General features: G+C 33.0%; 1 protein-coding gene across 1 annotated transcript in view; it reads right to left on the bottom strand.

Annotated features, from left to right (window-relative positions):
* The window catches only part of LOC111000449 (RNA-binding protein Musashi homolog Rbp6), a 77,304-nt gene extending 70,758 nt beyond the window's left edge, over window positions 1-6,546 (bottom strand). The window contains exon 1 of the mRNA XM_045633650.1: window positions 6,424-6,546. Coding sequence (XP_045489606.1) covers window positions 6,424-6,491 — 68 coding nt within the window. The 5' untranslated portion in view covers window positions 6,492-6,546. The remainder of the gene's footprint in view (window positions 1-6,423) is intronic.
* Window positions 6,547-13,048: the final 6,502 nt, after the last annotated feature.

Genomic DNA, 13,048 nt, shown 5'->3' with positions numbered 1-13,048 from the left:
ATTATCATGCGTGGAGGAAAGTGTAGTGCGATTCATCAACTAACTGGCTAGTGTTTTTAATAGAATCTCACTGTTGGCTTTTACAGCACAACCTCCTTTGATACTCGAACCTCGGCTTGAGCCGTGGTCAACTGCCCCGGTGTAGGTGTTTTTTTTAATTTGATAAGATCCAGTGGTTACCGAGAAGTAGTATATATTTCAAGATAACTGAGCGCGATTTAGTCATCAGTATTCGTGGCCTCAGATTGTAGGTATCGCTACATATGAATTTATTAATAACATATCGTTTGTAATATAATAATCGTGTTTAGCGAAATTCACTTAACAAATAAAAATAAGACGGAGTCTATTAAATTTTTGTGTTTATTTTTACTAAGTTAGAATTTAATTCTATTGCATTTTTCAAATTCTCATATGTAGATTATATCACATAACATTTTTATTTAATTATTAATTTATTTTATTATAAAATACTTTTTCAAACTAAATGTATGGTGTAGAATATCTAAATAAATAAAAATTATAAGAAGACAACCCTAACCACTTTTTATAAGGCAATTGTGTCAATTTTAATCGGAATTTAATTGTAATCGGTAGAGGAAGTTAGTGTTACCATTTTTCCAATTAACACTTAAAAAAAAACCACTGGCTGCTTCTAAAAAAATCCTTAGCGCAGTCTTGTTGCATAGTCAACAAAATCCATCTCTTTTCTTCTTAGCGTAAGCTCAATTGGACAGAAAGGGGAAAAATATAAAGACATTGGAGGTGATTAGATTTATTGTATTATCATCTAAAGGTAAATAAATGATAAAAATAATATTCTACAATCGTGATTTAATCCTTTGGTTAGGCAAATGTACAAAGAAAAAAATAGTCGTGTTTCTAAAATATGTATTAGCTCTTTGTAACTGAATATTAACGGTCAATGTCATTAGATTTGTTTGGCGCCAAAACTAACACGACCACAGATCAGTTAAAATTGAATATGTCATTGACTCGGAGCGTCTCTTTAAGCAAAATGTTATAAAACCTCCATGCGCACAAACTTCATGGAAGTGATCTGTAAGGTGATAAAAATTGTTGTTAAATTTTTATATTGTGCAAGATTGGACATCCGCTTGTAATGCCAATAGGTAAACAATAATTTATCTAGATGAGATTTGAGAGAACATCCAAATGGTCAGTTGAAAAAGTCTTTTAAACATTTTCAACTAAAAGCTCTCGGACGTAAAACGCAGATCAAAGGAAATGATTAAGCGTTTTCAATTTCGTGGTTTGTCTAGTGACTGCCATAACATTGCACGTGATGTATTACGCACGTAATGCTTGTGAACTAACGTTGTTCTATACATATTTATTTGAGTTAACTCTAACGCCCGAATCCAATAATTCATACACAATCTCATATTGAAACCAATCTAAGATCAGACCGTGACAGTCCATCAATCTCCTATCTTCATCCAAATAACCAAATACTATGAAGACTATCCATTTTTGGCGACGGATAGAATGCAATCTATTCGCTCATATTTGATAATGAAATAAACCAAATAAAGTAAATAAAACCGTACAAATAATACTAAAATATACATGTCTATGTTTAAAACATATCAAATAGCTTTAAAATTTATTTTAAAAACTGGTGTAAGTGAAATTCTTAAGACAGCATATTGGCACAGTTGAACTGTCAATTTCATACAAAGGTCTATCCACATACACCGATCCGTATGACCGTCGATTGGTTATTGGCTGGCACTTTTAACAATATTTAGATTAAGATGTCTATCTCAGATGGTCAAAAATGCATAGAGATAGGTCATTGGGTTTGGGCTTAAGTGGAAAGAATACAAATACCGACAATCTGAGCTTAAAACTGCAAAAAAAAAATAGAAATCAGTTACGCTACAACCTTCTTAGGTCTGAGTCTCAGATTTCTGTGTCTGTTTCATGTGTGATGCGGATGGAATTTTGGATTCTGCCTCGACAATGATGAAACTACTGCAGGTAGGTCCTCCGAACACTCTACAGTAAATGTGGTGAACGATGGAGCCCGACATACTCAACGCAACGCCAATCATACCGCTCGTTATCTGAATTCAGTAGTCTACATTAAATGGTATATGATGTTCACATCACTAGTGTATGTTTGGCACCAGTGCTATGATAAATGGCACAAGGTTTAGTTTCAGTTAATGTATTGTTTGTTCGCCTAGCATTTCTTTAATGCTACTTTACTTGTAATTAATATTTAACACTGACATTATATGTTTTGTACATTAGAGAGAGGTTTCACAGTTCTTAGATGTGGTAAAATTTTATGAATCTCTGCAACACATCTAGCTTTGAAGAGTGAATCTCAGAAAACGTGTAATTTATATATTTGTAGTATTTATTTGATTTTATTTTTAAGAATTAAAAAACTGGATGCAGAACATGGAAAGTAACAAGAAACAGCGCAATGGGCGACCTTTCCAAAACTGCTGGCCTGTACTGCCTCCAAGCTTGTGTGAATGAAAAATGGCGTCGGCCTATACCTGGGTTCCTAATAAAATTGTAACTTGTGTTTCGCTAGAACGCTTTAAGGAATCCAATGTGTGCAACGCCTGGTTGTAATAGACCCGTTCTTTGAAACTTGGACCCCTATTGGTTACTAGAAGGATAATTGCTTTAGGTTATCTTTTATATACAAGTCGATTTTTTTTAAGAAAAATCCGATTCATCCGCATACCTAACACTAAGGGCGTGTTCAGAAAAGACACAGTGCAAGTAATGACTCCCACATGTCAAAATCCAATAAATTTTAGTCATACCGGAGGGAGACAGTCTCTATTTTGAATCCTACTCAACCTGCAAATCATAGTATAATGTTTAAATCCTGTTGGATATTATTGAAGGTTTATTAATATTATTAATAAGATACAATGGTTAACTCTAACATGATATGATGCACAGACTACTCAACGTGAAGACTGGCATATATATGTCAGTCTTATTTTCACAACGTAATAAAAAGTTGGGCGTTAACTTGAATTGGCCAGTTTTCCGTTGATTACTAATTATTATGAAATCTCCGTTCCGTTCTATTTAATTTTTATTATTACGATTATACCATATTCATAAAAATATTTTTTATAGATTAGGTTCCAGACGGTGTTTGGTCAGTGTTTGTTTAGTGCCTTCATCCCTGAGTTTCAATGGGCTTTCTGTCTATGTACGCATTTAATCGCTGGAACGGTGAATGAAAATATCGTGATTGAACCAACATGTTCAAGAAGTCAACGACGTGTCAGGGATAGAAGGGTGTTTACCACTTGCCTATAAGATTGTCAAATGATGAAACTGGTACAGAAATCCAAGGTTTAGACCTTAAGAAGTTTAGGCATCACTTGTAGCTTCATGATCATTTGTTGATGCGTACATGGTCAGAAAGTCTAGTCCAACTATGACAGAGCGGAGCTATGACTATTCAACCAGTGCTGGATTATCCACGTAGCAAGAGTAACAAATGCTACAGGCCCCGCGGATTTAGGGGCCCGGCGCTCTACCCGTAATACAAAAATATACAGCAGCGTACTATGTCTTGCCTTCCACTTAAAAAATTGTCACGTTAAGTCGTAAAAATAAGTAGGTATTTTATTAAGTAGGTACTTTATGTTCTAAAGTTTAATTATAATGAATATATTTAGACTAGCATCTATACCACGTCTACCTTTCGGCCAATTTTTTTTTTTGATAAAAGTGTCTTAATCATCTCACTTTGTTGATCATGATTTGCTTAAATAAGTCTAATTGAAAGTGGTACTATTTCTATGTTAAGATAGGAAAATTTACTGGAAATAAATAAATAAATAAATGTTTGCCAACAGTAAATCCAAAAATATTGATTTACTTTATTAACCCTAAAAATATACCCTAATTAAGCAGGGCCCCTGGATAAAATTTGCTACAGGCCCCGCATTCAGTCGATCCCAAGCTGTGCACCAATAGCTTAGGCATGATAGTCGCACGCTGAAGACACTAGGCCAATCCTGCTCACTGAACGGATATTTATAAGAAATTCATCAAATTTTTAACTGATACACAAAAGGCGTTGAAATACCTTCTTCAAATTGACGTTCATAAGTTCCCATGTACATGAATTTTTAATTGAATTGTCAATAAATAATTAATCAGACTGTTTTTTGGTATATAAGATATCTTATTCGATTTATATATTTTTCTATGTGGAATAATAGAAAAATATACATTCAAAACTAAGTCTGGCTTCGTAAAAAAACCTATTAGATTTTGAAAAACAGGCGTCATTGTCGTATTAATTATGGACTAAATTGTCTTGTACATAAGTTTCATTATTAATTAACTATAAATCCTATTTGATAAATCATTGTTCTTTGTGACACAACAATAACAATTTGCTTGCACAATTTGAAATAATTGCATAATTAAACAGATTGTTTACAGTTGAGAATCAAAGAGGAATCATCTGGATTTATCTGATTTTTTTGTGTTCAGAGTTCGTTTGATGATTTGATAATTAAAATGCAAATACTAGACATTCAATTAAAATTTAAATAATATTCAATAAAAGTTTAATAATAAAAAAATTACAACAATTAAATCGTCTTCAAGCAGACTTTAGGCCCGTCGACATGAATATCTGTAAAATCACATTATATAAATTTATTTACATGTCAAAAAATATCAAATGTAGTTAAAAATAAAACATTTTTTTAATTCAGCGTAACATTACATGTACCAAGTTCGCGGCAACAGATGGCGTGAACATTCAATAGCCGAATCATGTCAAATTGTCAGCTGTCAACTTGGCATTCACTCGCTGACAATAACAAAACGTCATGTAATTAATACTTCCCGGTTTTTTGCAGCTAAGAATATTGATCGGAGTTTTCTAAACTATTACAGTTATAGCTACAATCTATGGTTGGTTTGATTTACGCTAAAAACGCTAAAAGTTATGGACTTCATACAAATAATATGTATTATAAATATTTTTTACAAAGAAGCAAATTAATATAAACGTGGTAATCTCGTCTAATTTAAAGTTTGCAACATTATAATATGAATGTTGGATGGTCCGTTATTAGAGCGTTTATAAATTCGTGGAACAATGCTACTATACAATAATAACATATAGTTATACGTAGTAGGTATGCATTTGTATTCTTTGGTAATTTTCATTTGTTTATAACAAACTTGACAACTACTACATTTTATTATTATTGTTACGACATTAGTAAGCGGAAAAATAGAAGATAAGAACGCAGTGTCTTGCTTTTGATAGACTGTTAATAGTTATTGGAGACTTATGTTAAATATCCTTACTATTAAATTAGGTAAGATTTATTTATTATAGTCTTAAGTTAGTCTAGATGTTAAATGTCGTTTACCGAGACGACAATTCTTTAAAAAAAATACTGTCATTTATTTCGGAAAAATAAAAAAAAGCATGCAAGACATTTTTAATGAATAAAGACGAAATGTTTTAAATAAAATAATTTAAATGTTTTTAATGATTAATGTACTTTTAAATATAGCAAGATGTCAAGTTTAATTATAAACTGTGGAATCTAGAAGCTATAAACGAAACTAGATCATATTTATTTGGTCTTGATTTCAAATGTTCGTCATTATTGTGATTAATTGTCGTGTAATGATTGATTTTTGTCTGTGGATTATTCGTAGGTATTTAACATTCAATATAATGCTATCATAAAAATATTAATTGAATTCCATTAATATCAAATACGCATTTAATTTCTAATATCTCAATCATTACATTCATTTAAAAACATACTAGACACTTTGATTGTAGCAACTACAAATTTAATTAATTACAAATAATGATTTAAAACATCATACTAATCTGTGGATTATCATTAATTTTAAAAAATTTATTTCGCAAGGGTTGTCACAATCGTTAAAATGCGACATTGCAAGGATTGTTGCAAGTTACCAACACAAACATTGTTCTTGCATTACAAGCGGTTTTCAAGAGTCACGACGTACCCCAGATATTGTTTGGAGTAATTGTATTACAAAATGGAGTTCGCCTAAGGTTCTATATACATATCCTAAGCTGCCTATCTGTTGCTGCAGACGGCAGGGGCGGCGGCCTGTATATCAACCTGTACCACGGCTAAACCACGACGCGTTATAAGTCATTGTGTTTACAACAAACCTGTCCTTCAAAGGGCTATATGGATTATAAGATATCTGACATTGTAACGTGCAGCCAAGCGGCTCGTCGAACAGAATCTTGTCACATTCACAGGAATGAGAGAAAAAAAATTAAGCGTTGTATTGACGTTCTGTTAGTCGACTCGCTGTAGCGGCACAATGTCGCGTTGAATATCACACATACACACAGACACTATACACTTAATACACATGCCGGCTCCTCACCTGAGCCTAACTGGCGGTGGGATGTTGAAAGCTGGGTACAATTTCGCGTTAGGATTCTCAAACAGCATTGCGATTGTTTTGTTCACCGCGCGTGCATTGTGCACCCGTCCGCGAGTTGTTGCGGCCGGCCGAACACTACTGACTGGCGGTGTCACCCTCGCCCCGCCGTGACGTCACCAGCTGTTGGTTACAGGCTACCCTTCGCCGTCCTTCTCTTTCCGTCTTGATCAGAGAGAGAGGCATAAAACCGCAGTCCGCTGTGCCGACGTATTCCTTGAGCGATACAGCCCTCGTTCATTTTGTAGGGCTTCGTTGCGCCTAAAGTAATTCATCGCGTCCATTTTAATTGATGTTATTTTCAAATACCTGAGAGTACAGCTGTTTCTAGCTTATTTATGAAACTTCAATCAATAACGTTTGGGCGATTCTAAGAATTTGAAGTATTTTCATTCAGGTTTTTAAGTATTTCTCTATACAAACATTTCAAGCAAGAGTAGCTTACACCTAGCTTAAACAAAGATGTATCTCTAAAGTATTCCATCTATTCTGACCATTATATTACAGTAAACTGGACCTTGGCTGAGATGAAAGAAGATACTTCCTCATACGAATTACGCATAAAACCATGACTTGCAAAGAACTGAATAAAAAATCGTTTCTTGAAAAAAACTGAGTAACTTTGTTATACAAAGCATTTATTCGTGTTATTTTGATCTAGTTTTTTATTGGAACAATAAAAATGGCGATAAGTAAATTGATTCAAAATTTATACAGTGTATTTACTCGGTAATATACAAAATATTAATAAGGATTATGATTTATATACAATATCTTTTATGTCAACCATTTTGGTGCTGGGGATCTAGACGTGATATTAAAAAAAAATCACAATTAATATATATTTTATGCCATTATACATGGCATAAAATATAATCAAAAATGAAGTGAATTGTTAAGAAATTTTCTTTTGAGTTATTTTCTCGAATAAAGTTGACTTGGGCATTCAGGCATGATTCCCCGAACAGTAGTCGGCCATCTTATTGGTATCTAATGTCCATTGTTTTCATGTCTTGGTGGAAACATTCCTCTTGTTATTCCCTTAGCTAGGATATATAATTATAAATCAAATGAAAAACTGTTTATTTCACTCCATTTGAAAACCTCACTACAAGACATGTCCTAAAAATTGTTGAGACGGAAATGCCAAAGAACCCAGTGTTTTATATATATTATTAATAAAAATCAAATCAATTCACTTAAACTGAGCATCGTTCGTTTATTTCTGTGAAATTGTGAGACAGAAAGAGATAGAGCAACGTTAGACATCTCTTTTTAAAATTGCATAATTTGCGACAGCCCTACGCTAACTTAATAATGACAATTTGAAAATCATTATCATTATTTAAATGAAAGTTATTTGTAATCATTAAAAATTCGTGAAGAAGCCGTTTTATTATGCATCGCATTTTACTATATTTAATTAATGCAATTACAATATTAAAAAGTAGAACATTTTGATTATTAAATATGTTAACACCTGCATACATTTATTACTTTTATACTAATAATTCCATAGCCCTTATAAGAAGATTTAAAATAAATTCTTAATTCGTAAACTTATTAACGAAATTGTCGACATATTCCGAACTTTTAGTTTATTGTTATAAGGTACATACTAATATAATATCTATACATAAAAATAACCAAAATATTAGGAATTTATTTACAATCATGAAAACAATATGTCCGAACTCTGCCAAATAAATGCAAATACAGAATAAAACAGTAATCTTCGGCAATCAATAGATAGCGCAGGCAGCGGATATTTTATTTTCAACACACAAATATTCAATATAATAACAATATTTTTAAGGCCTGTTTCACAATGTCCGGATAAGTTCCAAATAAGCTATTTATTACTTATTGGTAGGATAAACAGTATTTTTGCGTTTCACGACTGTCAGCGCTATTCGTCATGAAACGCGAAGTATCTTATTTGGAACTTTTATCTGTCGAATTATTTATGTTTTGCATAGCTGTTTGTTACTTTATCCATACATTGTGAAACAGGCCCTTAGCCTACTTTGTAATACTTAAAAATTGACAAATAGTAAATTAAAACGAGTAAAAATAAGTTTGGTCCCTGTGGCAGACCTGCTAATGCTGGCATTTCCTCGCGTATTGTCATAATTATTTCCTAAGTAAAAGCACTTGGTTCGAGCTGCTTCTGGAGCTTAAACTTGTGGTGACTGGTCGTACTTGAATTCGTGTATGCGGTGATATTAGTTGTTTATACTACGTATTTGCGTGTTGTTCTCACGAGTATGTAAGTGCGTTCTCCTATTTCACCATGCCTCCTGCTGATAGAGGACAAATCTTTGTTTTTAATTCTATTATTCTTGATTACTCAAGATGTCATATGGAACATGGTTGCATCTCCTTTCAAACTTTGTGTAAAAAAAATTGGCGATTAAAGAGAGTGCCGGAGAGTTTATTGTCAGTTCTTCTCTTCCGTTCTACGCCCTTGATTTGAGAACTGGCAGTAAATTCTTTTTTTTTGACCTTCATAAGTGTACATTATGTTACCTATATGAATAAATTATTTTTGTTTTGTTTGTTTTGTTTAAAAGCTTGGTGCGTGGCACATCTGTACAAAAGATGGCAAGCAAATGGATGGGATGTCGTTGAACTCTTGGAAGATGATGAGGCTTTTGTATGCTCTTGTGAGGCTACTTGTGTGGACACGTTAGCCCCATCTTTCGTACAGGCCTAAAATCTGGGGCGGCAACAGAGCGGGAAATAATTAACGGTTTAAATAAATCTCTTGGAGTAGAGACTCTTGGTGCGTGTGGTTCAAGTGCAGAGCTAATTAAAGATTTAAGTTAGATAGTACGCCTGGTAGATAGTATCATGACCCCAGAGATGGTACTTTTCTGGCTAGTAAAGTATCGCAATACAGCAAGAAAATGCTAGCTTGAAAGGTACTCTGCCATATGGATTAAACTTTTAAAATTTATTTTAACTATCTTTTCAGTAATTATTGACTAATTTATAATCAGTTTTAGTCAGCCACTTTATTAATAATTTTATTTAATAATTACTGATTTTTGATGAAATTTATTAAATGTATATAACAAACGCTACTGAACATCCTTCAGGCTGTTAATTAAGTTGGCTGCGACATATACATCTCGCTGGAGACGATTCTTGAAAAGCAATCGTTATATCAAAGTAAATCATTGCTTAAATATCAATACGATAACCATCAGAGAACCACATAGGAGGTTAATTCTTCATCACAGTTTTATTGTTAACCTGTTAACGGGAATACTAAATGATGAGCATTTGTGCGGGATTGTGTGGGATATTTCTTTCTAATCAAACGTGTACTGGAGAATATAAAATGTTAAGCTTGTCCTTATATAATAATAGATAATTATGTAAGAAATTTATTGACATGCGTCAGCCTGATGTATGGTCAATATATTCTTAAAGCCTTATTGTAGTATAATAATCGAACAAGAACTAATCTAAGGATACCAGCTCCAGAAAATATACCACTCCTTGTATGGAAATTGTATTCGTTTAACAAAAATCAATTAAGCTTTTTATAAATTAGATTATTTAAATGATCCTAATACTTGGGATTGAATTGCCTTTCAAACAATTTGTATCAAATCTTGGCGATTAAAAAGAGTGGCGCATAGTTTCTTACCATTACTTCTTGCCCTCTCTACGCCCTTGTCTTGCAAACTGGTTGTAAATGTAAATTAAAAATAAATTTATCATATTTTCTGTTGACGTACAGCAGTGTACTTGGATACCATGAATAAAGTTATTTTGAGTTTGAGTTTTAGTCATTTGCTTGGATTACGACTGTACCAATGGATATCAATGGATAACTGTCTTAAACCCAAAACTGAACGACATATGGTATAGGGCAGTTATACATTCCTGCGTCTATTTCATTGAGTTTATTATAAGAACCTGTTAGACCGAACCTAGACCAGTTTGTCAAAAATCTCGAAGAAGCCTGGTGTAGTAATAATTTATATGCCTGAATATTGTACAAAAATATTAGGTGGTACAATCTAAACCTCGCATCTTTGCCACAAATAACGTCGTGCAAATTTATCTTGCTTAAATAAAAGGATTGCATTATTTTAATAATAGCATCACATTACTAGACTATCTAAAGTTTATTTGTAAAATTTGGGAAAAGAGATACTCTTCTTTAACAAAATCCCAGAAGCTCTTTTATTTCTGCCTTTTAAGAAACTTTAGAAATGTATGAAAATTGTGTAAAAATGCTTACTATAAAGTTAGCGATTATCTAGTTGATAAAAGGGCCTGGGACTAGTGCTGGGCAGGCTACTTATAATTAATTTGCTATATTTGTTTTTAAATAAGTATTGTTGGATGATTTGCTTTTTTTAAAAGAGTACCGAGAGTTTTACGCCGGCTTTTCTTTCGGCTTACAGCCACTGTATTCTTTCACTCAAATAATCATTAATAGAATAATACATTTCCAAAAGTATCTACTATTTGTAGCATTGTAGCAAGTAGCATTTGTTTCATATTAATCGAATCTAGGCTATAATAAAAATACTTTAAAACTATGTGTTTTAAACTATTTTGTCAGTTTTTATAAACTCTAGAATAAACATCTTAGAATATTTTTGGTAAATAAATACTTATTACCAAAAAGTGTTTCAATTTAATGCCATATATTTTGGCATAAGCAGTTTCTCGCCCTACATTTGTCAATTACAGATAGTGATAGCAAAAAGTATTATTGGCAAGAAAGACAAACGATTTTTACGGTTACAAGATGTCGGTTTCCTCAATGTTTTCACCGTACGGGCAAACCTACTAACAAATGGTTATAACAATACCTTTTAGATACCGTTACTTAATCTCGGAATATTTAGACACGATCACGACTAAGACCGCATTTCATAACCGCGAAATAAATTGTCGATTGATAAACTACAAGACAAGATATGAAAACTTTTTTACAAATGCAAAATTGTAAAAAAAACCTAAACTTCTAACGAGAAAATACACGTGTGGCACTCGGAGACTACCGCGGTAAAGCTATTGCATAGCATTTTCAATCAACTTATGCAATTATAATCATTTATTTACTTTTTATTTATGCAGTATTTTTTCTTTGATATCAATTCAATCTACCACTCTACCAGATAAACATGCCTATAAAATATTACAAGGATTGACTATATTATGACTCATATGTAATATCTATGTAAAATTCAATTTAAGACAAATTTGCACGCCATTGTATGTGTATAAGAATATGCGAACATTAGATTGTATTACCAAAACATTATTGTATCATATTCTTGCAAATAAATATATTATTATTATTAAGTCTGTCTCACTCTAACGCGTACCGGCTGCACCTATATTACGTCATCGTGTTAGGTTTTTTTCGTTACGGAATTTCTTGATTCAGTCGCCGCGCTCAAAGCCCGCGATAAAATCTATGCAATAGCTTAATAACGAGAAAATTATAATTGATGTGTCGACCTTTTTAGGTCTCAGCCTCAGATATCTGTTTCATGATTTGTAAATCTAATAGATCAGGTGATTAGCGTCCTGCGTCTGACACACGCCTATCAAATTTTTGGGCCTAAAAAAGCCGGTTTGCTCACGATGTTTTCCTTCGTCGTTCGAGTGAATATTAATCGCGCCCATATAACATGGTGACTAAAAAGAGTGGCGGAGAGTTTAGAGCGGCTATCCTATGACTCACTCAACACAAAATTCAATGGTAAACAACGTTTTTATTAACGAGATAAATAAACTCCCTAGATTTATATTTTCGGATATTGAATTGAAACAGTTTATGTGAATTTGCCTGTTGTTTGGTGTTTGAGTAATATAGTTATATATAAAAGAAAACCCTTGATTTGAGAACTGGCAGTAAATGTTAAAATTAGAAGCATTCAACGTATATTTCATTTTTTTTCGTTTATAAGTGTACATGTTACCTACATGAATAAATGATTTTTGAATTCTTGTTAGTAAATTAAATCAAAGTATTTGTGGAGGATGGTAGGTATGCTCTTGTCCCATTTAAAGGGAGACCAAATCTAAAGGTTCCATTGATTGATGTGAAGATGTACTTTATTCAGCGCGATTTGAGGCGTTAAAAATGGTGAATTGCTATAAAGTGCGAAGAACGGTCGAGAAAATTTGTTTTAATAGAAGGCGAACGGGCAGAAAGCGCAAATGATGTTAAGTGATACCACTGCCCATCTCTCGCAGGTGTGTTGAGGGCCTTTTAAGAATTGGCTTTTTTTGAAGGACCCTTGAATTGGTTTGGAAATGCCTGTGGTCAGCTCAGCCTGGTTCCACATAGCGGTGCAATGCAAGAACTGCCTGAAAAAACGTGAAGCATACGTATTGGCAGGCAGTAGTCGGCATTGGAGAAAGTAGGTAGATTTGCTACATCAAACATGCAGGGCCTAGCCAAGCGCCTACACTGTTTTATCAACAGTCAGAAAATGTATTCATACCTAATAACTTTAGTTATTTCTTTAAAAGTACTTTGAACCTACTACCTATTTCATTCTTTTTTTTTAATTAAGACAAATTATCA

Source organism: Pieris rapae, chromosome 24 (genome assembly GCF_905147795.1).
Source record: "Pieris rapae chromosome 24, ilPieRapa1.1, whole genome shotgun sequence".
NCBI classification, from domain to species: Eukaryota; Metazoa; Arthropoda; class Insecta; order Lepidoptera; family Pieridae; genus Pieris; species Pieris rapae.
Note: the sequence above shows the minus strand (reverse complement) of the source record. Positions and strands in the feature narration are given on the sequence as shown.